The sequence below is a fragment of the Chrysemys picta genome, chromosome 8, assembly GCF_011386835.1.
Source record: "Chrysemys picta bellii isolate R12L10 chromosome 8, ASM1138683v2, whole genome shotgun sequence".
Lineage (NCBI taxonomy): Eukaryota > Metazoa > Chordata > Testudines > Emydidae > Chrysemys > Chrysemys picta.
Window position 1 is genome coordinate 72,069,138 of NC_088798.1, and position 25,983 is coordinate 72,095,120.

General features: G+C 45.6%; 1 protein-coding gene across 3 annotated transcripts in view; it reads left to right on the top strand.

Moving 5' to 3' along the window:
• Positions 1–4,572: 4,572 nt before the first annotated feature.
• Positions 4,573–25,983, top strand: part of DIAPH1 (diaphanous related formin 1) — a 163,342-nt gene continuing 141,931 nt past the window's right edge. Inside the window, exon 1 of one of the 3 annotated variants that reach the window (XM_065554810.1) lies at positions 4,573–4,776. In XM_065554810.1, coding sequence (XP_065410882.1) covers positions 4,669–4,776 — 108 coding nt within the window. In that variant the 5' untranslated portion in view covers positions 4,573–4,668. The remainder of the gene's footprint in view (positions 4,777–25,983) is intronic. The other 2 variants (XM_065554809.1, XM_065554808.1) reach the window with 2 other exon arrangements.

A 25,983-nucleotide genomic window follows, 5' to 3' on the forward strand; every position in this document is an offset into this window, starting at 1 on the left:
GGCTCATTTCTATTTTCTCTGCTTTGGCGCTTTTTCTCTGAGATTTCTTAAACATAAAGCAGTGAACAAATGCAAAATATGAGTGTATGAGATTATGAATATGGCTCTATTGTGCTTACTTTTTGTATTCTTATTTCATTGTTTTCCTTCATACAATAACAAATAATCAGAATAGGTTAAACAACATGATTAACATTGTAAAGGAGTGGACAAATTCTAGGAATGTTTCCACTTCAAAGCATAAGAATGCCCGGTGGAAGGTTTCCTGGATTGCAGCAGAACCTGTTCAGCCTCTTCATAGAAAAGAAAAGGCTCAGCAGCTGGCAGCCCTCTCTTGCTGAATTTTTCTCACCATCCTAAGCCAAAAGAGGGAAGAACGGAAATGCACAGAGCCTATTGGCATCTTCTGGACTGTGTATCCAGACTCTGCACCTTCATTCCAGTACCTTGAATGTTGTTTGTTGGCAAAGAAATACCAAGTTTGTACTCATTTGTAAGATACCAAAAGCTATATGTGCAGACATCATTGAACACTGCCTTTGAAAGGAGGGTGCTGTGTACTGTGGTACCCTAGTAATCCATTAAAAGTTTAAACTCTGTAAGGCCCTTTCTTTGTTTTTGCTGCTGTTAAAATGCCAGTAGCAAGAATAGCGACTGGATGAGAGAGAGATGAATCTGATAACTGTTTTTGTTCTTCTCTGAGTAATTGGGGACTTGCAAGAATGATTTATACCTTCATTTCAGTGATAACTTGTTTCTATTTTCTATAAATGGGTTTACTGGAGAAGTTAATTAATATACACTTACACAGTGTTTTCTAACGTTGAAGATAAGCTGTTTTTCAGTTTTGGAATCATTCTCAGGGTGGTTTCCTGAAAAAAAAAAAGGGGGGGGGGGAGCTGAGCCCTTAGCCTGGTGCCTTCCTTGATTTTTAATAATTGTAGTGGCAAGAAATGCATTTCAGCAACCTTAACACTATTTAAATTAAATTCCTTGAGAACTTCCTTGACATTTTTTAAAAAGAAAATCTCAAAAGTGGTTGCGTGGGTAGTGTTGAGTAGAGGAATTCCTGCCCACATACTGGGAAAATCTTCAGCAGTGGGACTTTTTGTCCCCCTAGCAGTTGAATGGATTCCTCAGCACAGAAATCTGAGCAGCTTGCCCTGGCTCTGGCTCTGAAAGATGAGGTTAGAGCTCAGTCAAGTTAGTCTGTGCCCTGTGCGGTTAGCCCTTCCCCTTAGGATACAAGTGGCAGACCTTGCACTGTGGGGAGTGGCCCCCTGAAAATAACAGATGAGAAGCTGATCTGCTGACCAGCAATGAAGGAGATAACCCAGAAGGGCATAACCTCTTTGGTTTCATCTCTGGTTGGGCTTCCTGGTTTTGGAGCACACAGACATGGATATTTTGATTCATTTACTAGGGGCTAGTCACTGATTCATTATCAGGTTGGTTTGAGTCTTTTCCCCCATAAAACTTAGTCTCCAAAAAGCCTTCAAATCAGAAAATTGCATGGGGACTTTCCTGGGGATGGGGAGCAGGCACCCTTGGGCCCCTGCTGGGTTTGATAGTTCTTACACGGACACTGCTTCTCCAGTCTGGTCCAGTCTAACTGAGGGCAGCAATGGGACACTACAGAGCTCTATGCCCTCCTGCTCCTAGCTGTGCCCCAGCAGCAGGTGTGGTGGGGCAGTGCCAGGGCTGGCCCACAACATTTTGGCACCTGAGGTGGGGAGCTCAAATGACGCTCCCTGTCCCCTCGCTTGGGCCAAAACTTTGAAAGGTCTCAATTCTGCCTTCTTCCTGTTCCACTCCTGTCATGGTACTGCTCTGCTACCTACCCCAATAAAGGAGAACTAACAACTTAAAATGCCATGTTCAAAAATTTTAAGTAACACTTAACTTTCAAACGCCTAAACAGCCAAGGTAACTTTGCATAGTGAACACTGACATTTTTATCTGTTTGAATAATCGAAGTGGTGCCTTCTTGGTTGCAAAGATCTGAACTGCTTCCTGAAGGTCCACAGTCTGGGCCAGCTCATGCTCTATTGAAATGGTTGCAAGGCCGACCAGCCTCTCCTGTGTCATTGTGGAGCGTAGATGTGTTTTTATTAACTTCAGCTTGGAGAAGCTGTGTTCTCCACTGGCAACTGTTACAGGAAGCGTTAGAAGTATGCGCAGAGCAACAAAAGCATTTGGAAAGAGTGTGGTCATCTTATTTGTGGTTTGTGCACATATATTCCAGATAGGGTGACCAGACAGCAAGTGTAAAAAATCGGGACGGGGGTGGGGGGGTAATAGGAGCCTATATAAGAAAAAGACCCAAAAATCAGGACTGTCCCTATAAAATCAGGACATCTGGTCAACCTAATTCCAGAACAGCCTTTGGAGTTGATCCTGCTGAAATGTATCTTGAAAGGGCTTTCAGTTCATCACCTAAATCACTCGCATCAATATTGTGCATGTCATCATGTGTCAACACTGTCTCTAGTGCCCTGCATTGCTGGTGTAGGTCTTCTTCAGGTATAGTGAGGAGTTTTGGAATATCATACAACATCCCAAATATACTGCTGTGTTCCTTGAGCTGCATGAAATGTTCTTCAACTGACTGTATTGCACAATCTAGCACCTGGTTAAAGAATTCAACTTTGAATTGTTGTTTGCGGTCTCTTATGGGATATCCCATGGCTCGTAATCAAAATGTCTTCTTCGGTGACTCTTGTATTCTTGAATGGGTGGGAAAATAGCTTCAGTGTGAAGTTCCTCTGCCAACTTCTGTGCACTCTTCAGAACGTTTTGAAATCCCTCATCTGACCGGTAAGAGTGTAGGTATGACTTTACTTTGTCCAGTTGTTCCATTGCTCCAGATATATCAAGGTCAACACCTTGGAGTCTCTTGCTTACAACATTTATTTCAAGCAGTATGTCATGCCACAACACTAAGCCACACAGAAATTTGAAGTTATGTAAGTTTCCATTGTTTGGCACATACAGTTGATCTGAAGTGCCACGCAGTGCTAGGTTTTGGATAGCAAGCATTCTCACAATAGCAATGAGCCTTTTCAGAACATTTTGTCAGTAAAGAGACTCTCATGCAATCTTCTCTTGATGCTGATCATCTATGGTGGCCTTTAACCTTAGTCTCATCTCAAGCTCTTTCCACCTATGGAATGCTCTCTGGTGATTTGCTGCCTTCTCAGGGCATGTCAGATTTTTCCAGTCCTTTATTTCTGTAGAACCCAATGTGGCTGGAACATTAGACTGGAAGAGTTTGCAACAAAAACAAACCATGGCCTCTCCACTCTGTTACCATTGGGGATTTCACACCAGTAATGTGTTGGATGGAAACTTCTATTTTCATTGTCACTGGGGAACATGAAGTTTTCCATTTGCTGTGGCCCATGCAGTACAAGGAAGTCTCTCCGGCTACTGCTCAAGTGGGTCCACAGTCCTGGAACTAAACTCAGCAGCAGCTGTTTCTTGCGCCTCCACCACACTCTTCTCTGATCCACACTTTTCTTCAGGAATGTGCATGGTTACATCCATTTCAGATGGAGATATGGATGCTGAAGTAGCTGCCAGGTCACCTGCACTCTGACTAACTGGAAGATCAGGCATCTCCTCACCACTCAATCCTCACTGGGGACAGAAGGCTCACCGTGAACATTTGTCTCTCTGTATCTTGGGAGAGCTCCTTCCTGCTTAGATAGATAAGCTTCCTGTGCTTTCTTTCTTTTTCTGAATGCTGCCCCAGAGGAGTGTTTTCTTCTTTCACTCATGACTGCTGTTCTGTGCCAGCTGTAGCGACTCTCAACACTCAATTGAAGGAGACAAATAAGCAGGCTGGTAGCAGGGCCTGAATGAGGGATGATAAGGGCCTAACTGGCTCCTACTACTTCAGTTGACTGCATGTTCTCCTTAAGTGGGTTCAGGGAAGCAGCAAGAAACAGGAAGCTCCCTGAGAAGCTGGTGTTAATCAGTCCAGGCTCCTGGGGATGCTAGAGAGGTACATAAGAGGCTCCTCCTCCTCTCTGTCCCTGCAGCTCTTGCTGCTTTCTATTATTCCCTCTCACCTTTTCTCTGGCCTGCCTGTTATGTCCCTTGTGCCCTCCTTCCCCCAGCACAGCACTCCACTATCTCTGTGCAGCTAGAGCAGAGAAAATACATAGGCACCAGCAGCAGACACAATTTTCTACACTCTGGGTCCTAGTGGCCCCCCCCAAGGTCTGGCACCTGAGGCGGCCGCCTCAATTCACCTCATGGTAAGGCCAGCCCTGGGCAGTGCATTCAGCAGACACAACATCTGTCACCAACAGCAACACGCCAGAGGAGTGCTGCTTCTTGTTTCCTCCCTAGGGGACAGATGGGCGGGGTAGGTTCCTGCAGAGAGGCCGTCTCGGAGCCAAGCGCTGAGCTGCGCCGCCCGCTCTAGCCGGCAGGTGATGCTGTTTCGGGTGTTGCCGGGAGAGGGGAAGTGGAGTTTCTCCGAGCTTGCAGACGCGGCCCCAGGAGGCCGGAAGCGGAAATTCCACCTCATGAATATTCCGAGAGTCATTGTATATGCTAATGAGATGCTGCATGCGGAATGAGGCAGGCGGGGCCGGGCGCGGCTGCGGTGTGGGGCGGTTGGGCAGCGCGGGCTCCGGGGCCTGAGGAGCCGGCGGCGCCATGGAGGGCGGCGGAGGATCAGGGCGCAGTGGCCGGGACAAGAAGAAGGGGAAGGGGCCAGAGGAGTCGGCGGCGGGATCTGGGGACCCCGGCAAGTCAAAGAAATTCGTGAGTATGGGGGGGGGTAAACACACATTGGCGCGCAGCCCCGCGGCCCGCCAGGCTGCGCCGGCTTCACGGCCCTCACCTGCCTCGGGGCAGCGTCCGCGCCGTGTGTGCACCTGGCGCCACCTGCTCCAGGCGCGGGCTGGCCCTGCCGGGCGGCGAGCCTAGAGCCGGGATTGCCACAGCAGAGCAAAGGTCTCGCAGCCTGTCAGCAGCCGCCTCGTGCGAGCTCAACCAGAGCAGGCAGCTTCTTCCTGTCCCCAGCAGGCGCTTAGCCGGAGCCCTGCAGCCTGTGGATCGCGGGCCCGGGGCGGGACTTGCCCGCCCTTGCCAAACCATCGTGTGCCCCCTACCGTGGGGGGCTGGCAAACCCATCGCTGCCCTCCTTCCGGGGAGAGAGCTAGCCTTGGAACACGGCAGGTGGCGGACTCTTGGGGGGGAGGGGTTAACGAGATGCCCCCTTTTCTTGGGATGGGGTGGCTTATTCCACCTTGCTCCCCTACCTGGGCAGAAATTCCCTCTTGATTCATCTTGTCCTACTGCCTTTAGTCTCCTTCCCATGAATTGCAGCCAGTGTTGGGAGTTTCCAGTGACCTCGGTCAGCTCTCTCTGTTTCCAGTTCATTTTACTCCACTCTTGTAGTTTATCTAGTTCTGGTATTTTCCTCTGATTTACGAGGGTACGTTATCCTGTAGCATTGGAGGCAGAGCTGCCTGTGGGATCGTCAGAGTTTCTTCCTACCCTGGCCTACTTGACACATTCTGGGTAACCACATACTACTGTGAGCTGAAAGAAATTGGTTTGAATTTGTTTTGGTTTTGGAGGGGTGGAGTTGAGTCAAACCCTGTGTTTCTTCCAGGGATATTGTGCTTCACTATTTCCCTGCTGAAACTCAGTTTCCAATCATTGTGGGGGAAACTCTGACAGTGGGTAGAACCTGATTTGGATTTTGTACAGTAAAGCATGTGATCTGTTTGACTTTTTGCTTTATTGTGAAATGTCATCTGCCCAGACTTGACCAGTGGGACTGCAGCATCCTGTGTGACCATACGGAAAAGTTACTCTTACAGTAGGCAAACTTTGATGCAGCAAAATTTGAATTGAAGTTCATTTGTATTAGGGAAGGAGTGTGTGTGCGTGTGTGTGTGTGTGTGTAAAATCAAAATGTTTGTCTGAACCCCACCAAATTTGGGCTGGGGAGAAAATTCCAACTGTTTTTTTAGACCTTGTCTTTACTACAAAAAAAGGGTGTGCTCTTAACTTCAGTTAGTGAACTAGAGTTAAGAACACACTTTTTTTGGGTAGTGGTAGTGAAGACAAGGACTTAGAGGGAGGCATTAGATAACTGCTCTATTAGCAGCATGCTATATCAGGTTGCTTGGATTTTCCTGGGTCCCTTTCCTGTTCATGGCATGTAAGTAACTCCACGAGGAATCTCAGTTTAAATTAGGTTTTTATTACAGGCCCTTTGGAGCCCTGTGTGCTGCAGACTAAGGTCTCTGACTGTTGATTGTTTTTGTTCAGTTATGAGGTGCCGCTAATCCCTTTAGTAGTACATACCTTTCTCTGCTGTAGGCAGGTTCTGATGGCAAATCCCAAGAAAGATGTGGATTAGCAGAAGGGGCTCTTGGGAAAAGAGATCAGTGGGGCTGCTGTTAACCCCATGACTCCTGAAATCCTGTTACTCTGCTTCTTGCAAGTGATCCCCAAAGGGTGAGAGTTGGAGAGGGGAGGACAGGGTGATGTTTGATGTGCAGTGCCTATAGATTTCACACTGTGTTTAAGGCATTGTACATACTGCGGCCTTTGCTGAGAGGTGGATATTTAATGTTTCGGGGGTTTGGAAAACACTAGCTTGTTAGATGGGGGGTATGTCTACACTACCCGCCGGATTGGCGGGTAGTGATTGATCTATCGGGGATCGATTTATTGCGTGGAGTGTAGATGCGATAAATGGATCCCCGATCACTCTTCTGTCGACTGCTGAACTCCAGCAGTGCGAGAGGCGGAAGCAAAGTTGACGGGGGAGCCACAGCCGTCGATCCAGCACCGCGGGGACGCGAAGTAAGTAATTTTAATTCGATCTAAGATACGTCGACTTCAGCTACGCTATTCTCGTAGCTGAAGTTGCGTATCTTAGATCGATTTTCCCCCCCCACCCTCCCCCCCAGCGTAGACCAGGCCTTCTATTCTAAATGAAGCTGTTTTCCATTCAAAGCACCAGGGTGGCAGTGTCCAGTGCTGACCACAGAGGAGTTGCCATTATTTCTGAAACATTCTGTATTGTCATCTGCAGGTAAATTTAGATATGAGTAGGGCTTCATGGTGCACTTCCCACACTTCAATAGACAATGGAATTGTGGTGAATGCACTCCTGCTTGGCAGTCCACATTTTGCTCTCTAACCACATAAATGACAGAAGGAAACACTGATCACAACTTTTTGCTATGTCATGTACATGTGCCAATATGCCTTCAGGCTGACTGTGGAAAGGAGTGTAGGGCAGTGGTTTTCAAACTGCGGGTTGCGACCCAGTACTGAGTCGCGGAACCTAAGGCACTGGTCGCGGTACCTCTGGTCAGCACCGCCGGCTGGGCCATTAAAGTCCTGTCGGCGATGCTGCCTGGCTAAGGCAGGCTAGTCCCTACCTGTTCTGACACCGCGCTGTGCCCCAGAAGCCACCAGCAGCATGTCTGGCTCCTAGGCGGGGGCGGGGCTCCGCGCTGCCCCTGCCCCGAGCACCAGCTCCGCATTCACATTTGCCAGGAACTGGCCAATGGGAGCTTGGGGGATGGGGTGCCTGCGGGTGAGAGCTGTGTGGAGCTGCTTGTGCACCTCAGCCTAGGAGCTGGACCTGCTGCTTGCTGCCTCCAGGGCACGGTGTGGTCCGCGGTGCCAGGATAGGCAGGAAGCCTGCCTTAGCACCGCCGCTGACCAGGAGCCACCTGAGGTAAGCCCGTGCCCCAATCCCCAGCCCTGAGCCCCAATCCCCAGCCCTGAGCCCCCCCTCGCCCTCCAAACCCGGAGCCCCTTCCTGCACCCAAACCCCCTGCTCCAGCCCTGGGCCCCCCTAAACCTGGAGCCCTCTCCTGCACCGCAAACCCCTCATTCCCAGCCCCACCCTGCAGCCCTCACCCCCGCACCTCAACCCTCTGCTCCAGCCCTGAGCCCCTCCCAAACCCCTCATCCCCAGCTCCGCTGGATCGCGGGCAACAACAATTTTCTTCAACTGGGTTGCCAGAAAAAAAGTTTTAAAAACACTGGTGTAGAGCAACACCCTGACCTCACCTCTGGAGTACTTCTGGGTCCTTTTGCTTAGTGGCAAGCAAACAACAGTGCTGTCCTTTTACCCTGTTGTGTGGCCTCAGTTTTGTCAGTGGGTTTAATTCTTTGTGGTTAGGTTTCAAGTGAGTTTGAGGTATGGGTATGAACTAGGATTGTGCTATAAGAGAAAAGATGTCAGTGTGACATTTTTAGGGTGCATTTGTTGAGGTTTCTTGTCAGGAGCTGTGTTGGTTTTAGTCCCTCACTTAAGCTGAGACGCACAGAATTTTGCTTTCAGCTGAAGGTCCCTTGATAACGGCTTGGATGTTTGCTAAGGAATTAAAAAAGCAAACAGGATATTTGAGAATAAGGGGTCGCTCCATCAAATCAGTGTCTGGTAAATTTACAATCAGTAAAAGAAAACACAACTTCTTATAGTAGGTAGTCTGCCTCTGGAGTTCACAAAGGCAGGAAGAAGAACAGGAGTACTTGTGGCACCTTAGAGACTAACAAATTTATTAGAGCATAAGCTTTCGTGGACTACAGCCCACTTCTTCGGATGCATATGTCCACGAAAGCTTATGCTCTAATAAATTTGTTAGTCTCTAAGGTGTCACAAGTACTCCTGTTCTTCTTTTTGCGGATACAGACTAACACGGCTGCTACTCTGAAACAAAGGCAGGAGTTTGCCAAATTAAATATCATGACTGAGTTTTAGAAAGGGCTGGATAAATTAATGGCAAGTAACATTTGTAGTTTTGGAAGCTATTAGGATAATAATAATTTCCATTTATATAACTCATCTTCATCCCCAAAGAACTCGAAAAGCACGTTAAAAAATGGTAATCTCGGTGGGTCACTTAATGCAGCATTTCTCAAATGTGGTCACCTTGGCCACATGCAGCCACTGGGGGCTTTTCTTGTGGCCACAGCCTCCTGGGCTGTGATGAGAGGTGGGGGGCAAAGTAGTGGGTCCTTCCCTGTTGCTCCTGGATGCACCGCCTTGGTGTTGGTTGCTGGGGCTGCCATCAGAGGTTGGGCCCTGTCCCCCTCTGGAGATACCTGGGGCACAATCTTGGAGGAGCAGGCAGCCAGTGAGTTTCCTTCCTTCCCAGGGGGCAGTGGGTCTCAGGCTTTGGGCTTCAGCCCATGGGTGGCAGGGCAGGAGGCTCTGGCCGCGGGGCTCTGGCTGCGCAGCCGCGGGGCTCTGGGCTCTGGCTGCTTGCTGCCTTCCCCCGGCCCCCCAGCCAGAGCTTATTTTGTCCCCAGACTTGGTAGGGCTGAGTAAGTCTGCTGTAAATAGCTAGCAATAAATAAATTACAATGATTTGAACGTGCATATTTATTTGTTTTTCCTAAAGCTAATTAAGTTTTTTAGAAAAAAGTGTGAGAGTGGCCACCAATAAATTTGTCCTGAGAACCCCTGACTTAATTGACCACAGAAATGCAACCTATGTCTGGTGTGAAATATGGTAGCTGTTCCATCCAACACATCAACTTTTCATAAGTTTAGGGCAGGAGATGAAGAATAATAGTGCATCCATTTTGATCTTTATGGGAATTTAGAGTGGCAGAATGTAATTGTCCACGTTGGAATTTATATAGAATATTTGTGAAAAGTTTCTTGGGACCTTTAATGATAATGAGTGGTAACAGTGTCTGTTTTAAGTCTTTGAGATAAAGGTAGTGTGTAGTTAAGTGTGATTTTTCCCCCCTCCCCCCTCGCGCGCAGTAGGTACTGTCTGCTGCTAGATGCAATGAACTGGTATTAGATGGATTAGAGGCTTGTTCTGGCATAGCAGATTCTATGTCTGTAAGAGGATGGAGCCAAGCTGGAGGTGATTCAGAGAAGAGCAATCAGAATGAATAAGGGGCTAGAGGGGTTGATTTGAGGAAAAATTAAGAGCCTGTAGTTCAGCTTGGCTAAGTGACAACAAGGTGGGGGAACGGTCTACAAGATTATGAAGGATGTAAGAAGAAAGTGTGAACTATGGTTTGATATGGAGAGAATACAAGGAACATACCTTACAAAATGGAAACAAAACCAAACTCCCTCCCTTCATGTATGTATATTGAATTATGTAAAATCTCCTTTTTAGGAATTAAAACAAAAACCTAGCTCCCTCCCTTTTTAAGAAAAGACAAAAGAAGACTGAATATCGGGAAACATTTGTGAATGATAAGATATTTTAGTCTGTGAAATAGTCTCTTAGGGGAATATGGTGAAGCCCCCATTGCTGAGGGGCAATTGCTGGGACTGTTGTCCAGGAGAAAATAGAGTAGGGAACAGTTCTGAACTGGCCTTTGAAGAAAGATGGGTGTGGGTTGGAAGCACAACTGAACTTAAATGCTCTAATAACTTTTCTCAGTCTCTACTTTTTTTTGCTTTTTATGATTATGGGATCTCCGCACCCTACCTTGAGATGTAGGATAATTGTGTGTCAGGAGAACTGGATTACTCCTTTCAGTCTCTATGTTGCGGCCAACAAGATCCCCTATCTCTGGGAGCTGATGATGATGCAGCTCCGAGGGGAGTGAGCAGATCGAAATATTAGCTAGTCTATAAAGCAGATTGGTAGGCCACTATGTTGGTTTCGTCCTAAATTATTATAGTCTCAAAGCAATTTTATTAGCCATAAAAGTAGGATTTTTAGAGTATTTGGAATCAGCAAAACTCAACTTCTATGCCATAGTAATGCTCAGTTCTGTGCCATGTAATCATTTTTGTTGAAACTTCCAAGTTAAAAAGCAAGCAAACTAAAAGAAACACATTTTTGTTGAATTTTTCACATGAAAAATTACAATATCCCTTGTAAAAACAACAAGGAGTCTGGTGGCACCTTAAAGACTAACAGATTTATTTGGGCATAAGCTTTCATGAGTAAAAACCTCACTTCTTCGGATGAGGTTTTTCCTCACGAAAGCTTATGCCCAAATAAATCTGTTAGTCTTTAAGGTGCCACCAGACTCCTTGTTGTTTTTGTAGATACAGACTAACACGGCTACCCCCTGATACTTAATATCCCTTGTGTTCATTTTGGTATTAAATTTGCTAAAAATCTCTGATTTGGAACATGTTTGAATTTAATGATGCCTTTAGATTTACAGTGTGTTGCATAATTTTTCAGTGACAGTCTTTAACAGCATTGAAGCAGTAGTCAGGGAAGAATTGGAGGTACAGGAAAATGGGACTGTTGACACATAAAGGGCAGGAGACTATTTGCTTTTGATACTCAAGAGATAGCTGAAAAGTTTTGCTGCTTGGAAGAGGATGCGTCTCCTGTTTCCCTCCCTCTTCTCGGCAGTGGTAGTGGTAACTTAACATTTTTGTAAAGGGCTTAAACTCCCGCTTTCCAGCTCCATCAATTCTAGTCAGCAACCAGCTGCTGCCTCAACTCTCTCTCTCCTGCTGAATATAACCATGAACTAGCACATTATCTGGACACTTCTGCTATTGTGACTAACAGTAACATAGTTAAATTATCTACTTACATTATCTCTACTTTTGAGTTGCGACCCCATTGACATGTTTTCTGACTGCTCTTTCAGCATCAGCTTTGGTAGTTCCTCAACCTCCCTTCTTCTCACTTGATGTTCAATGGGGCTCTGTGTTTGTGCCCTTCCTGGTCTTTCTCTACAACTTGTTCTAGAGTAACCACATCTACTTGGAAGTATCTTTGTATTCTGATAACTCACAAATCTCTTTATTCAAAACTTACCAGTCTCCCACTGCTTAGTTTTGCATGTGTATCTGATTGTCTCTCTAAAATACTATGTTGGCTGTCTCAGCGTAAATATGGCCCAAATCGACTGCCCATATTTTTCTTTGCAAACCTTCTTTGCTTCTGCCTTTCTACATTGCTGTGAATGCCACCATCATACTTCCTGCTCCTTGGCCTCCCCTCTGACTCCTCTCTCCCCTGCTTCCCACCCATCGAGGCTATTACCAAGTTTTCCTCTTACTCATTTTCAGAAATGGCTGAACCATTTTGGCTGAAACTTTCAAAAAATTCAGCCTGAGACAGACACTCAGCATGGAAATCTTCAGGTCAAACTGTTAAAGTTTGGCAAAGTTATGAGCAGCTGAAAACAGGATCTTATAATGAAGGTGTTATGCAACCTTAAAAATAGGCAGTACTGCCAGCCTGCACATATTTATATTTTAAATTTGCAATGGCACCTTTCCAACTCTGGACTACAACTCCCAAAAATCCGTGCTTCAGGGAGCTGTGTGAGAACAGTGGGATGCATACCTCAGGTGAACCCACAGAATGCAATGACATCATAAGGACTGGACAAAGGGTGTGTCCCAGTAAAATAGTTTACACCGTGAAGGAAGGCTGGCTAGAGTGGCTATGCAGAAATACACATGGTTCAGTTATAGAACCACTTCAGCTTGAAACAGGCCACTAGAGTACAGGATGTAGACCAGACAGACTGCCTATGCAGTGGATATACTGTGAGACAGTCATGAGAAGATTATTTGCACACACAGGCTATAATGCCAATACTAGCCACCTACTATGGTATTATACTGATGGAGATTAGTGTGGCCAGCCCTGCTTGAAGTAAGTCTATTTCAGATGTTAGTATGATTGTCTGCTTTGTGGAAAATCTTGTGTTGCTGCTTGGTGTGTTGAAGCATATAGCACAGGGGTAGGCAACCTATGGCATGCGTGCCGATTTTCAGTGGCACTCACACTGCCCGGGTCCTGGCCACCGGTCCGGGGGGCTCTGCATTTTAATTTAATTTTAAATGAAGCTTCTTAAACATTTTAAAAACCTTATTTACTTTACATACAATAATAGCTTAGTTATATATTATAGACTTATAGAAAGAGATCTTCTAAAAACGTTAAAATATGTTACCGGCGCGTGAAACCTTAAATTAGAGTGAATAAATGAAGACTCGGCACACCACTTCTGAAAGGTTGCCGACTCCTGATATAGCAGAAGTTGCAAATGGTAGGTAGCACACCAAAATACACTAATGTAGAGGGAACCTATAGATTGTTTCTCCGTGGACAGGGATTATTACCTTCTCTATATAATAAAACCATCTTAGGCAGGGTCTTAAGCTTTTAATTATTTATTTATTTTTAAAGTATCTAGTCTTCACTGCTGGCTATTTTAGCAGAAACATCCAGCTAATGTGGCTATCCCATACTCCCAAACTGTCTCCCAAAGCCACATCTGTACCTACCCAATGCCAAAACTTGATAATTATGCATTGTTGTAAAATCTGCAGCACATTGAAAACTGAAAATGTGGGGACAGTGTATAATAAATATAATTAATTGAATGTCAAAATAAATAACATGAACTCTACTGAATTAATTGTGTATTATTCATTTTCATACTTAGTTCAGTTACAACCTCAAATTCTCAATGTAAATGAAATCATTCTGGAATTTTCACTCTACTGCACCAGAGTGTAGAATCTAGGGACCTTTCTGTAATGTTTGTCTAGCTCATCCTGGAGTAAACAAGTCTTGATTATAGGGCTGTGGTTTTCTTACACCTCGCTAAATACTTTCATCCTTTAGGCATCTGATGTCTTGGAAGTCGTAGAGGGGAGAGAGTCTGTTTTGCAAGTGCTGATCTTCCAAGCAGCACTAAAGTCTTAGGTCTGATCTTCGCTGGGGGGGAGGTGTGCTCTCAACTAGAGTTAAAATCCTAGTCAAGAAAAGGCAGTTAGCAGGTCACGTTAACGACTAGGCTTTCCCATCGTCTTTAACTTGACCTGCTAATTTAGGTGAAAACTACAGACTGTCTTGTCTTCACTAGTTTTTAGCTAACTTGAGTTAAGAATATAGTTCTGTCCTAGTTAGGACACAGCCGTAGGTATGGGGTCAGATGCATTCTCAAGGGGAGGAGTCTGTTGGTCTACTTTCTCAGCTGAAAATGAAAGGTCACCTTGACCTTGTTCATGGACCAGGACCAAGGTGTAGCCTTCCTGGATTGCAAATTGAGCATTCAATAGAAAAGTGAGATTGTGACGGGTTCGGCCACAGGAACCCCTTTGGGACTGTCACCTGATGTGCTGTGACTACCTCTGAGCCCGTTTTCCCTGCAAGCTTGGGACTTCAAAACCCTGTCTTGTTGAGCCAGATATGCTAATCTGCTGCAACACAAACCCAGGGTCTGAACCACACCCCCAAAGCTGCAGACTCAACTGAAAACAGCTTAGTAAGTACTCTTGTCTCCAGCACCCAGACACCCAGCTCCCAATAGGATCCAAACCCCAAATAAATCCGTTTTATTCTGTATAAAACGTATACAGGATAAACTCATAAATTGTCTGCCCTCTATAACACCGATAGAGAGAGATGCACAGCTGTTTGCTCCACCAGGTATTAATCACTTACTCTGGGTTAATTAATAAACCAAAGTGATTTTATTAAGTATAAAAAGTAGGATTTAAGTGGTTTCAAGTAACAGACAGAACAAAGTAAGTTACCAAGCAAAATAAAACAAAACACGCAAGTCTAAGCCTAATACATTAAGAAACTGATTACAGATGAAATCTCACCCTCAGAGATGTTCCAATAAGCTTCTTGCACAGACTGGACTCCTTCCTAGTCTGGGCCCAATCTTTCCCCTGGTATAATCCTTGTTAGTTCCAGCTCAGGTGGTAACTAGGGCATTTCTTCATGGCTGGCCCCCTTTGTTCTGTTCCATCCCCTTTTATAGCTTTGGCACAAGGCGGGAATCCTTTCTTTCTCTGGCTTCTAAATGGAAAAGCACCAGGTTAAAGATGGATTTCACTTCAGGTGACATGATCACACATCCTGTGAGCCCCCCTCCATTCCTCCAGGACTGGCCCGCACATATGTAGTGGAGACTTGCAGGTAAACAGAGCCATCTACAGTCAATTGAACTAGACAATGGGAACCATCAAGATTCTAAACCACCATTAATGGCCCACACTTGGCATAATTACAATAGGACTTCAGAGTAATACTTCATATTTCTAGTTTTAGATACAAGAATAATGCATACATTCAAATAGGATGAACACACTCAGTATATCATAAGCTTTGTAATGATACCTTACAAGAGACCTTTTGCGTAAAGCATATTCCAGTTACATCATATCCACACTTATAAACATATTTTTATAAAGCATTAGGGAGTGCAATGTCACAGAGATCATCTGGCAGGAACTTCACCTGTTCTGATTCCAGGGAGTGGCATGGCAGTGGTGACAGAGGGGAGGCTGCTTCTAGCTGTTGTTTCTCTCCTGTTGACTTTCCAGAGGGTGGTGCCTTATGGAGCTAGATAGTGGGGTGGATGCAGGTTGCGGTAATACAGTGTCTTGTCAAGTCCAGGATTTAAAGCTGGGAATCATGTAATCTCTCTTCAAACTGAAGTTATTCAATTGGGCAGTAGTTAATTACTGAAGAGTACATTTCCTAACACTCATCACAGAAGCTGCTTTACATTGTCTGTCTCACTTGGAAGTTTTCGAATAAGGAGCCCTGAGCTACCTGTGGCTTTCTTGGTGTACTTACCCAAGAGTTCTGTTACCTTTGGATGAACTCTTCCACCTCTTTACCCCAAAGCAGAATTTGGATAGGACAGCAGTTGCCCCCCATTGATTTCCCCCTTTCCTAGATCACGTACAGAAAGCAGAATGAACATGAAACACTTCAGCCAGGAGAATAGCAATGTTAGGCCCTGTTTACACTAGGAAAAAAGATATATTATTAATACGTTAGTATGTGTTAAAATACACCTTTTCTTAGTGTAGACATAGTTTTAGTGTCTGTTCTGGGTGAAGCACTTCTCTCTTCCGTACTATGCAGTGAGCAGTCAAGGGGTTTCCAGATTATGCTAGAGTTCCACTGAAGCAGCAGTGACATCCTTACAAGAAAGATCCTTTTTCCTTTTGTGTGTTTCTAGTCATCTCTCATTCCTCTGTATATCTGTCTGTCTCTTCTTTTTCATTCAGTATCTTCATTTCGTGAAACTGAATTTGCTTTGAGCTTTTTCTTGTCTCTTTTATTCACTCTGATTTTAATTGGAGACCTTCTGCTCGATATTCTTGGCTGTGGGTGTGGTTCTTGCACAGGTTGTGTTTCTGTGACAGTGTGGCTCTCAAGTTAGTTGTAAAGCTTTTAGCTGTTACCTGTGGATTCTCTCTTGTAACCGGAGAGCATGTGATGAAGACTAAAACATTGCCCTAAGCACAGCAGTGTCTATTCAGAATCTTGTTAATGAAAATACCACTGCCCATCTGTAAACACCAATTGGGCCCCTAAATCTGGGGATAGTTTGACCCACTGCTAACATAGATGAAAGGTTTAGAATATGTCTACACAGTAAAGAAGCAGCTGCGGCTGATACCACTCAAGAAAGAGATCTTGGGGTCATTGTGGATAGTTCCCTGAAAACATCCACTCAATGTGTAGTGGCAGTCAAAAAAGCTAACCGAATGTTGGGAATCATTAGGAAAGGGATAGATAATAAGACAGAAAGTATCATATTGCCTCTGTATAAATCCATGGTACACTGACACCTTGAATACTGCGTGCAGATCTGGTCGCCCCATCTCAAAAATATATATTGGACTTGAAAAAGGTACAGAAAAGGGCAACAAAATGATTAGGGGTATGGAACAGCTTCCATATGAGGACCGATTAATAAGACTGGGACTTTTCATCTTGGAAAAGAGACAACATGATGAGTGTGGAGAAAGTAAATAGGGAAGTGTTATTTACTCCTTCACGTAACACAAGCACTAGCAGTCACCAAATGAAATTAATAGGCAGCAGGTTTAAAACAAACAAATGGAAGTATTTCTTCATACAACGCACAGTCAACCCGTGGGACTCTTTGCCAGAGGATGTTGTGAAGGCCAAGACTATAACAGGGTTAAAAAAAGAACTGATAAGTTCCTGGAGGATAGATCCATCAATGGGTATTAGCCAGGATGGGCAGGGAGGGTGTCCCTAGCCTCCGTTTGCCAGAAGCTAGGAATGGGCAACAGAGGATGGATCACTTGATGATTGCCTGTTCTGTTCATTCCCTCTGGGGCACCAGGCATTGCCACTGTTGGAAAACAGGATACTGGGCTAGATGGACCTTTGGTCTGACCCAGTATGGCCGTTATGTTCTGTGCCAACCAGCTCAGGCTCGTGGGACTCAGGCTGTGGGACTGTTTCATTGCTGTGTAGATTTCTGGGTTCAGGCTGAAGTCCGGGCTCTAGGACTCCCCCCAACCCTGCAGGGCTCTAGATCCTGGGCTCCAGCCCGAGCCCAGGAGTCTACATATCAATGAAGCAGCCTCGAAGCCTGGGTCAGCTAGCACAGGACAGCCGTGGGTGTCTAGCTGCTGTGTAGACATATGCTTAAAGTCCTGTATTTATCCCCAGCCAGAATGCTGGTAGTGCAGTCTTCCCCATATTGCTTTCTCAATATGCTTCAAGTGAAGGAACCACTCATGGATGGCTGGCAAGCGTGTAAATCTCCCTGGCCATTCAGCCTGGTGTATTTTCTGCAGACTACCAATCTGGTAGCCAAATAATACCAACTGTGGTGGTGGTATAGTGTTGTAGATATCTGGGGGTAGTTCCATCAGGAATAAGATTGAGACACATTTCACATAGGCCACTCCACATACATCAGGAAACATCTAGACCAGGAAACGTAAGACGCTTTGTTTACCTGAGGAGTTTACTGGGAGCTGCAAGCGGCCGTACCTGCGGATGCTCAGGTAAACAAAGCATCTCGCGGCTCTCCAGGGGCTTACCCTAAACAAGCTGTGTACCAAGTTTGGGAACCCCAATCTAGACTTTCGTTCAAATCCAAACCAAAGTCAGTAGTGACCTAGCGATTTAGAGGTGAAAAGCTTTTTTCTTTTACCAGTGGCAGTGAGCCATCCTGTTCCTCTGTAGCATTCTTAAAGATGCCTAGTTGGCTTCAGTGTCTGGAGAATCTGGATCAGTGTAATAACTGCTGGCCTTTCTAAGTGAGTTGCTGCCAGGCTGTGAGAATGTTCTTCCATGCAGACTCCACTAATATGATAGAAGCTGCTGCTTTCTGTTTGCTAAGCTGCATGAGGTGGATGTTGGCGTTTAGCTATGTTGGAGACTTGTTGCATCGCTACGGTTTCTTCCGTTGGTTGTGGATCTGTGAGTGACGTTTGTTTCCTGTGCTTGAAACCACAAGAAGTGGTGCCTGTCTTAGTCAGATATGCTATATATGAAGTGAGCAGCAGCTGTATTACTCCTCCTAGACTGGGTGCCTTTATTTTTATTAGTTAAAAAAAAGTCAAATTGTGAAAAATTTACCAGACACCTCTGAGCCAGATGTAGATGGGAAAAGCAAGGGTGTGGGGGTGGGGTGCAGGTGTGTGTGTTTGGGGACCACTGAGGACTAGGGGAGAAGCCCAATATCTCCCATCCTCTCTGTTCCCAATTGATGTAACCTGGGTTTTTCTTTATGGGGAAACTTATTGGCATAATTATTCCACTATAGTTATACCAGTTAAACTCCCCATGGGGACACCTTTATTCCAGAATAAGGGTGTGTTCGGTGTGTGGTTATACTGCTATATCTGTAGTGATATAATCGTAAATTTCCCCATGTAGGCAAGCCCTGTCCCTGTGTGTGTGTGATTTCTACCAAGGTGCTGCCCCTGGTACCAGGTAACGGGGCTCTACTCTTTTTTATTTATTAGCATCTGGCTAATATGTGTCTGATTTTTTTTTTTTGAAGCTCCTCCCCATTTTAGCTACAGGGCAGAGCTTTCTGTCTCTCCTGCTCCAGAGCTTCTCGGCTGCTTTGAGGGAAGTGGAAGGGTGTTTCTCTACTGCTTTTCTCGAGCTTCCTGACTTCTGTATTATAGGGAGGGGAAGAAGCCTGCCCCAGTGTACGCCTCCCCAACCTCCATTCTGTGTGGTTCTTTCCTGTGAATAGTTTTAATATCCATGGGACTGGAAGGGACCTTGAGAGGTCATCTAGTCCAGTCCCCTGCACTCGTGGTAGAAGTAAATATTATCTAGACCGTTCCTGACAGGTGTTTGTCTAACCTGCTCTTAAAAATCTCCAATGATGGAGATTCCACAACCTCCCTAGGCAATTTATTCCAGTGCTTAACCACCCTGACAGTTAGGAAGTTTTTCATAATGTCCAACCTAAACCTCCCTTGCTGCAATTTAAGCCCATTGCTTCTTGTCCTATCCTCAGAGATTAAGAAAAACAAATTTTCTCCCTCCTCCTTGTAACCATCTTTTACATACTTGAAAACTGTTATCATGTCTCTGCTCAGTCTTCTCTTTTCCAGACTAAATAAACCCATTTTTTTCAGTCTTCCCTCATAGGTCATGTTTTCTAGATCTTTAATCATTTTTGTCACTCTCTTCTCTGGACTCTCTCCAATTTCTCCACATCTTTCCTGAAATGTGGTGTCCAGAACTGGACACAATACTCCAGTTGAGGCCTAATCAGTGCAGAGTGGAGTGGAAGAATTACTTCTCATGTCTTGCTTACAACACTCCTGCTAATACATCCCAGAATGGTGTTCGCTTTTTTTGCAACAGCGTTACACTGTTGACTCATATTTAGCTTGTGGTCCACTATGACTCCCAGATCCCTTTCCACAGTACTCCTTCCTAGGCAATCCATTTCTCATTTTGTATGTGTGCAACTGATTTGTTCCTTCCTAAATAGAGTACTTTGCATTTGTCCTTATTGAATTTCATCCTATTTATTTCAAACTATTTCTCCAGTTTGTCCATATCATTTTGAATTATAATCCTATCCTCCAAAGTACTTGCAACCCCTTCTAGTTTGGTATCGTCTGCGAACTTTGTAAGTGTACTCTATGCCATTATCTAAATCATTGATGAAGATATTGAACAGAACCAGACCCAGAACTGATCCCTGCAGGACCCCACTTGTTATGGCCTTCCAGCATGACTGTGAACCACTGATACTCTCTGGGAATGGTTTTCCAACCAGTTTTGCACCCACCTTATAGTAGCTCCATCTAGGTTGCATTTCCCTAGTTTGTTTATGAGAAGGTCATGCGAGACAGTATCAAAAGCTTTGCTAAAGTCACGATATACCACATCTACCACTTCTCCCCTCTCCACAAAGCTTGGAGAAAGCTATCAGGTTGGTTTGACATGATTTGTTCTTGACAAATCCAAGCTGACTGTTACTTAGCACCTTATTATCTTTTAGATATTTGCAAATTGATTGCTTAATTTGCTCCATTATTTTCTGGGTACAGAACTTAAGCTGACTGGTTTGTAATTCCCCGTGTTGTCCTTATTTCCCTTTTTATAGATGGACACTATATTTGTCCTTTTCCAGTCTTCTGGAATCTCTCCCGTCTTCCATGACTTTTCAAAGATAATCGCTAATGGCTCAGATGTCTCCTCAGTCAGCTCCTTGAGTGTTCTAGGATGCATTTCATCCGGCCCTGGTGACTTGAAGACATCTAATTTGTCTAAGTAATTTTAACTTGTTCTTTCTCTATTCTAGCCTCTTCTGATCCCACCTCATTTCCACTGGTATTCACTATGTTAAACGTCCAATCACCACGAACCTTCTTGGTGAAAATCGAAACAAAGAAGTCATTAAGCACCTCTGCCATTTCCACATTTTCTGTTATTCCCCCCCACCCCCCCCCATTGAGTAACGGGCCTACCCTGTCCTTGGTCTTCCTCTTGCTTCTAATGTATTTGTAGAATGTTTTCTCGTTACCTTTTATGTCTCTAGCCATCTTTGCTGCTGCTCAAACTTTTCTAGAGTAGCAGCATAAAATGGACAGGATTCATAACTGCCTATGTGTTTTTGAATAGTAGTGGTGAAACTGACAAGAATCTTGTTAATTTTTTACTTGTTCAAACTCTGAGCAGCACCAGAGGCATTGGAGCTGTCTATCTTAAGGCTCAGGAAGATAGTACAGCATCCACATTCGTTTCACATTTCAATGGTTTTCTCAACCATCAGGATTAGAAACTTAATTAAAAAAAAGAAGCTTAAATTCTGCCTTAATTGATGTCTTAGGTGTTTGCAATTGATGTCTTAGGGTATGTCTACACTACGAAATTAGGTCGATTTTTAGAAATCGATTTTATGCAGTCGATTGCGTATGTCCACACTAAACGCATTAAGTTGGCGGAGTGCGTCCTCACTACCGTGGCTAGCATTGATTTACGGAGCGGTGCACTGTGGGTAGCTATCCCACAATTCCCGCAATCTCCGCCGCCCATTGGAATTCTGAGTTAAGCTCCCAATGCCTGCTGGGGCAAAACCATTGTCGTGGGTGATTTTGGGTACATGTCGTCAGTTGCCTCTCCCTCCGTGAAAGCAACGGCAGACAATTGTTTCACGCCTCTTTTCCTGGGTTACCCATGCAGACGCCATACCACAGCAAGCATGGAGCCCGCTCAGCTCACCATCACCGCTGCTGTTGTGGGCAAGTCTACTGGGCCGCTATGATCCAAGTAGCCAATGCAATCATTGGCGTTCTGTTATCGAGGGTAGTGACTCTGGAAAATATGCGGGCCTTTTTAGATTTTTAGATGCATCATATTCATGTCCTTTGTCGCCGGTGAAGAACTCTTGCAGCTGTACATTCCAGTCCGGTCGTCGCTGTAACACCCTAATAGTACTTCTGTGGTTAACAGCTCCAGGGCTCTTGCTCTTTTTACCTTGGCCAAGGTACCTTGCCCTACCCGGACCTCCAAGCATTTGACACAGAAGCACCTGCAGCAGCTGGCATTGCTAGACAGAAGCAGCACCTTGCCTTCGCAGCAGACGGTGCAGTAGGACTGCTAACCGTCATCATCCACTCTTTCCGCTGCAACTCTGGTCTCCTGCTCCCCAGCGACGAGCTCGGGGGATCCGTACTGGTCCTCCTGGGTGCTGCTGGCAGCAGATGGTGCAGTAGGACTGCTAACCGTCCTCGTCAGACATGTAGCTTGGCCGGGGGTTCTGGGAATGTCTTCCCTGCCCGGCTCCTAGCAACCTCCAGGGCATGGTGTACGGCTCCATCACTTCCCCTCCAACTCTGTTCTCCTGTTCCCCAGCGACGAGCTTGGGAGATCTGGTCATGAAGCCTGGACAGTAGTAAGGAGCAGTTCAACTATAGGCTGAGCAAGTGCAGAATGGTGGTAGAATGTGCCTGTGGACGTTTAAAAGCTCGCTGGCACTGTTGGTCAGACCTCAGCGCAACCAACATTCCCATTGTTATTGCTGCTTGCTGTGTGCTCCATAATATCTGTGAGAGTAAGGGGGAGACATTTATGGCGGGGTGGGAGGTTAAGGCAAATCGCTTGGCATCCGATTTTGAGCAGCCAGACACCAGGGCGATTAGAAGAGCACGACAAGGTGCGCTGCGCATCAGAGAGCCTTTGAAAACCAGTTTCATGACCGGCCAGGCTTCGGTGTGACAGTTGTGTATGTTTCTCCTTGATGCAAACCCGCCCCCTTTGTTGATTTTAATTCCTTGTAAGCCAGCCACCCTGCCCCCTTCGAAGTAAAGTAACTATTGTTTTGAAACCATGCATTCTTTCTTTATTAATTAAAAAAAAAAATGAGATAACGAACAAGGTAGCCCGGGTGGGGTGGGGTGGGGGAGGAGGGAAGGACAAGGCCACATTGCTTATTGTAGCTACACTAAAAATCAAACTGTTTGAATGGCAGCCTTTTGTTGCTTGGGCCATCCTCTGGAGTGGAGTGGCTGGGTGCCCGGAGCCCCTCCCCCCCCCCTTCGTGTTCTTGGGCGTCTGGGTGAGGAGGCTATGGAACATGGGGAGGCGGTTATACAGTGGATGCTGTGGGGGTCTGTGCTCTTGTTGGCTTTCCTGCAGCTCCAACAGATGCTTCATCATGTCCGTTTGCTCCCCCATTAGCCTCAGCATCGCGTCCTGCCTCCGCTCTTCGCGCTCACTTCTTTCCTGGCCTCTGCCACTGAATGCCTCCATGCATTAAGCTGTGCCCTATCAGTGCGGGAGGACTGCATGAGCTCAGAAAACATGTCATCGCGAGTGCTTTTTTTTTTTTTTTTTGGCCTTCTAATCTGCGATAACCTCAGGGACAACGATGATAGGGGGAGTGTAGAAATATTCTATGCTCTATGATTCTGGGGGGGACTGCATGGTCACCTGTGCTGCTTAGTTCGCCATGCTGACCAAACAGGAAATAAAATTCAAAAGTTCCCGGGGCTTTTCCTGTGTACCTGACTAGTGCATCGGAGTTCAAAGTGCTGTCCAGAGCGGTCACAGTGGAGCACTCTGGGATAGCTCTCGGAGGCCAATACTGTCGATTTGCGTCTGCACTACCCCAAATTCGACCCAGCAAAGTCTATTTTAGCGCTGCTCCCTTCACCGGGGAGGAGTACAGAAGTCGATTTTAAGAGCCCTTTAGGCCGACAGAACGGGGTTGGTTGTGTGGATGCATTCATTTTTAAATCGACCTAACGCAGCTGTATTCGACCTAACTCCGTAGTGTAGACCAGGTCTTAGACGTTTGCAGTCACCAAGGAAAAAATCCTGTGCTCCCCTTACTGGTGAGCTAGTAGACTTTAGAAGCTTACAGAGTAGTTTTGAGCTATCATTTATTCTTTCTGCTTCCAAATGCTGTTTCTTCCTGCTTTCCCTTATCCCCTCTGTAACCTATGTTTTCATTCAACCCCCGTCCCACCCTGTGCTGTGTGCACTGCTCCTTCATTGGAACTTCTCTCAAACATATAGTGGCTGTTTTGTGAATGGCATATGCAGGTTCCCTTGGCATAGAGCTCAGTGAGATTTAGTGTTGCGTTTTGTGTGTGCCAAGTTTGAGTAGGGAAGGGGTAAAGTGGAAGAAAAAATCCTGGGGCCAGACATGCCTTGATAAAGACAGCAGAAGAGAAAAGTAGGGAAGAATTCCTCTTCTGAGCTACCCATAGGAAAGGGCCTCTCAGTTCAGTAGTTTTGCGGTTTGTTTTCTAATGTAGCTGCTCATCAGAACTTTAGCATTAAGCAAATCAGAACCATAATTTTCTGACTGGTCAAGGTTTGGGGAGGCAGACAGCCTGTATCCAGGCCTGTTGGCAACGGCAGTAATAGTCTGGTTGCCTGTAGCTTGGCTGTTGGTGATTGGATTGGAAGAGTTATCAGGGTGTGGAAGAGCTTGGAGACTGATGAGGAGAAGGGGTCAGGGAAGGAAGGAGCTCCTCTGAAATAGTCCTGTTCCACAGCAAGTTTTCAGTGTGCTTTCATGAATTGTTACTCACTGATTTATTTCCACTCCCCGGTGTGCTGCTTTCTCCTCCCGCACCTTAGCATATAGTCATGGGAGTTGGGTGCACTTCCTTCCTGCTCTGGGGCTGATGCTTGTGTACAGAAACAGGGGCAGGTCCCAAGCTGCAGGAGTTTCCTGAGTTACAGATCCAGGGTGTGTCACCACCTGATTTCCATTTGTCAGGAAGGGCAGAACCAGCTGTTCACAGGCTCAGTATGGGAGGGGAGCTTTATCATGTTGCTATAGAAACAAATAAATAGCATTCCTTGGTCACTGGGACAGTGTTTTGTTTTGTTTTTCCAGAAAACGAGACCAACGCCTCTCTCTGAAAGGTCCTTCAGGGATGAGAGGAGGAATTAGAGAAGCCCCTTAGCTCAGGCAGTGGAGAGAGCCCTCCCCCCCCCCCCCCCCCCCCCCCCCCAGTGGAATGGGAGGTAATTCCAGTATCTTGGACTTGTGACTGTGTACCTGTGCTGACTCAAGACTTCCTTTGTTAGAACATAAGAACTGCTATGCTGGGTCAGGTCCATCTAGCCTACTGTCCTGCTTTCCGACAGTGGTCAATGCCAGGTGCTTCAGAGGAAATGAACAGAACAGGCAATCATCAAGTGATCCATCCCCTGTCGTCCACTCCCAGCTTCTGCAAACAGAGCCTAGCAACATCCAGAGCATGGGGTTTCCCCTGACTATCTTGGCTTCTAGCCATTTGGACCTATCCTCCGTGAATTTACCTAATTCTTTTTTTAACCCCCTTATAGTTTTGGCCTTCACAATGTCCCCTGGCAATGAGTTCCACAGGTTAACTGTGCATTGTATGACAAAGTACTTCCTTTTGTTTGTTTTAAACGTGCTGCCTATTAATTTCCTTGGGTGTTGTGTTATGTGAAGGGGAAAATAACACTTCCTTATTCACTTTCTCCACACCATTCATGATTTTATAGCTCTCTATCATATTCCCTCTTAGTTATCTCTTTTCCAAAATGAAAAGTCCCAGTCTTTTTAATCTCTCCTCATACAGAAGCTGTTCCATGCCCTTAATCATTTTTGTTGCCCTTCTCTATACCTTTTCCAATTCTAACGTATCTTTTTTGAGGTGGGGTGACCAGAACTGCATGGAATATTCAAGATGTGGGTGTACCATGGATTTATATAATGGCATTATGATATTTTCTATTTTATTATCTATCCCTTTCCTAATGGTTCCTATCAGGGGTGTTTGGTTTTCTGGAGGGGAAAAAAAAACAAAACAAACACACTGCCCCAGTGACCAAGGAATGCTATTTACTTGTTTCTATAGCAACATGGTAAAGTTCCCCTCCATATTGTGCTTGTGAGCAGCTGGTGCTGCCCTTCCTGACACTTGTTGGAACATAGTTATCATCAGTGTCTAACACAGTAGACCTTTGGTATCTAGCCATTACCATAACACAAATAATAATCAAGTGAGTCTCTGGAATCCTCCTGCCTCTTGTTGCAGAAAGTGGTCATTCTTCGTCAGGTGCTTGTCCATAGATATATTCCACTCTTGGTGGTACATATGTGTCCCATGTGCAGAAGATCAGAATCTTTTGGCCGGCAGTGTCCGTTGGGGCTGTGCCTGTACCGTTTATACCCTCATGCCCTCACCCAAGGTTATAAAGGGCAGAGCAGGGCCAACCCTAACCTCAGTTCCTTCTTATCATCCATGGCTATGAGACAGAACTG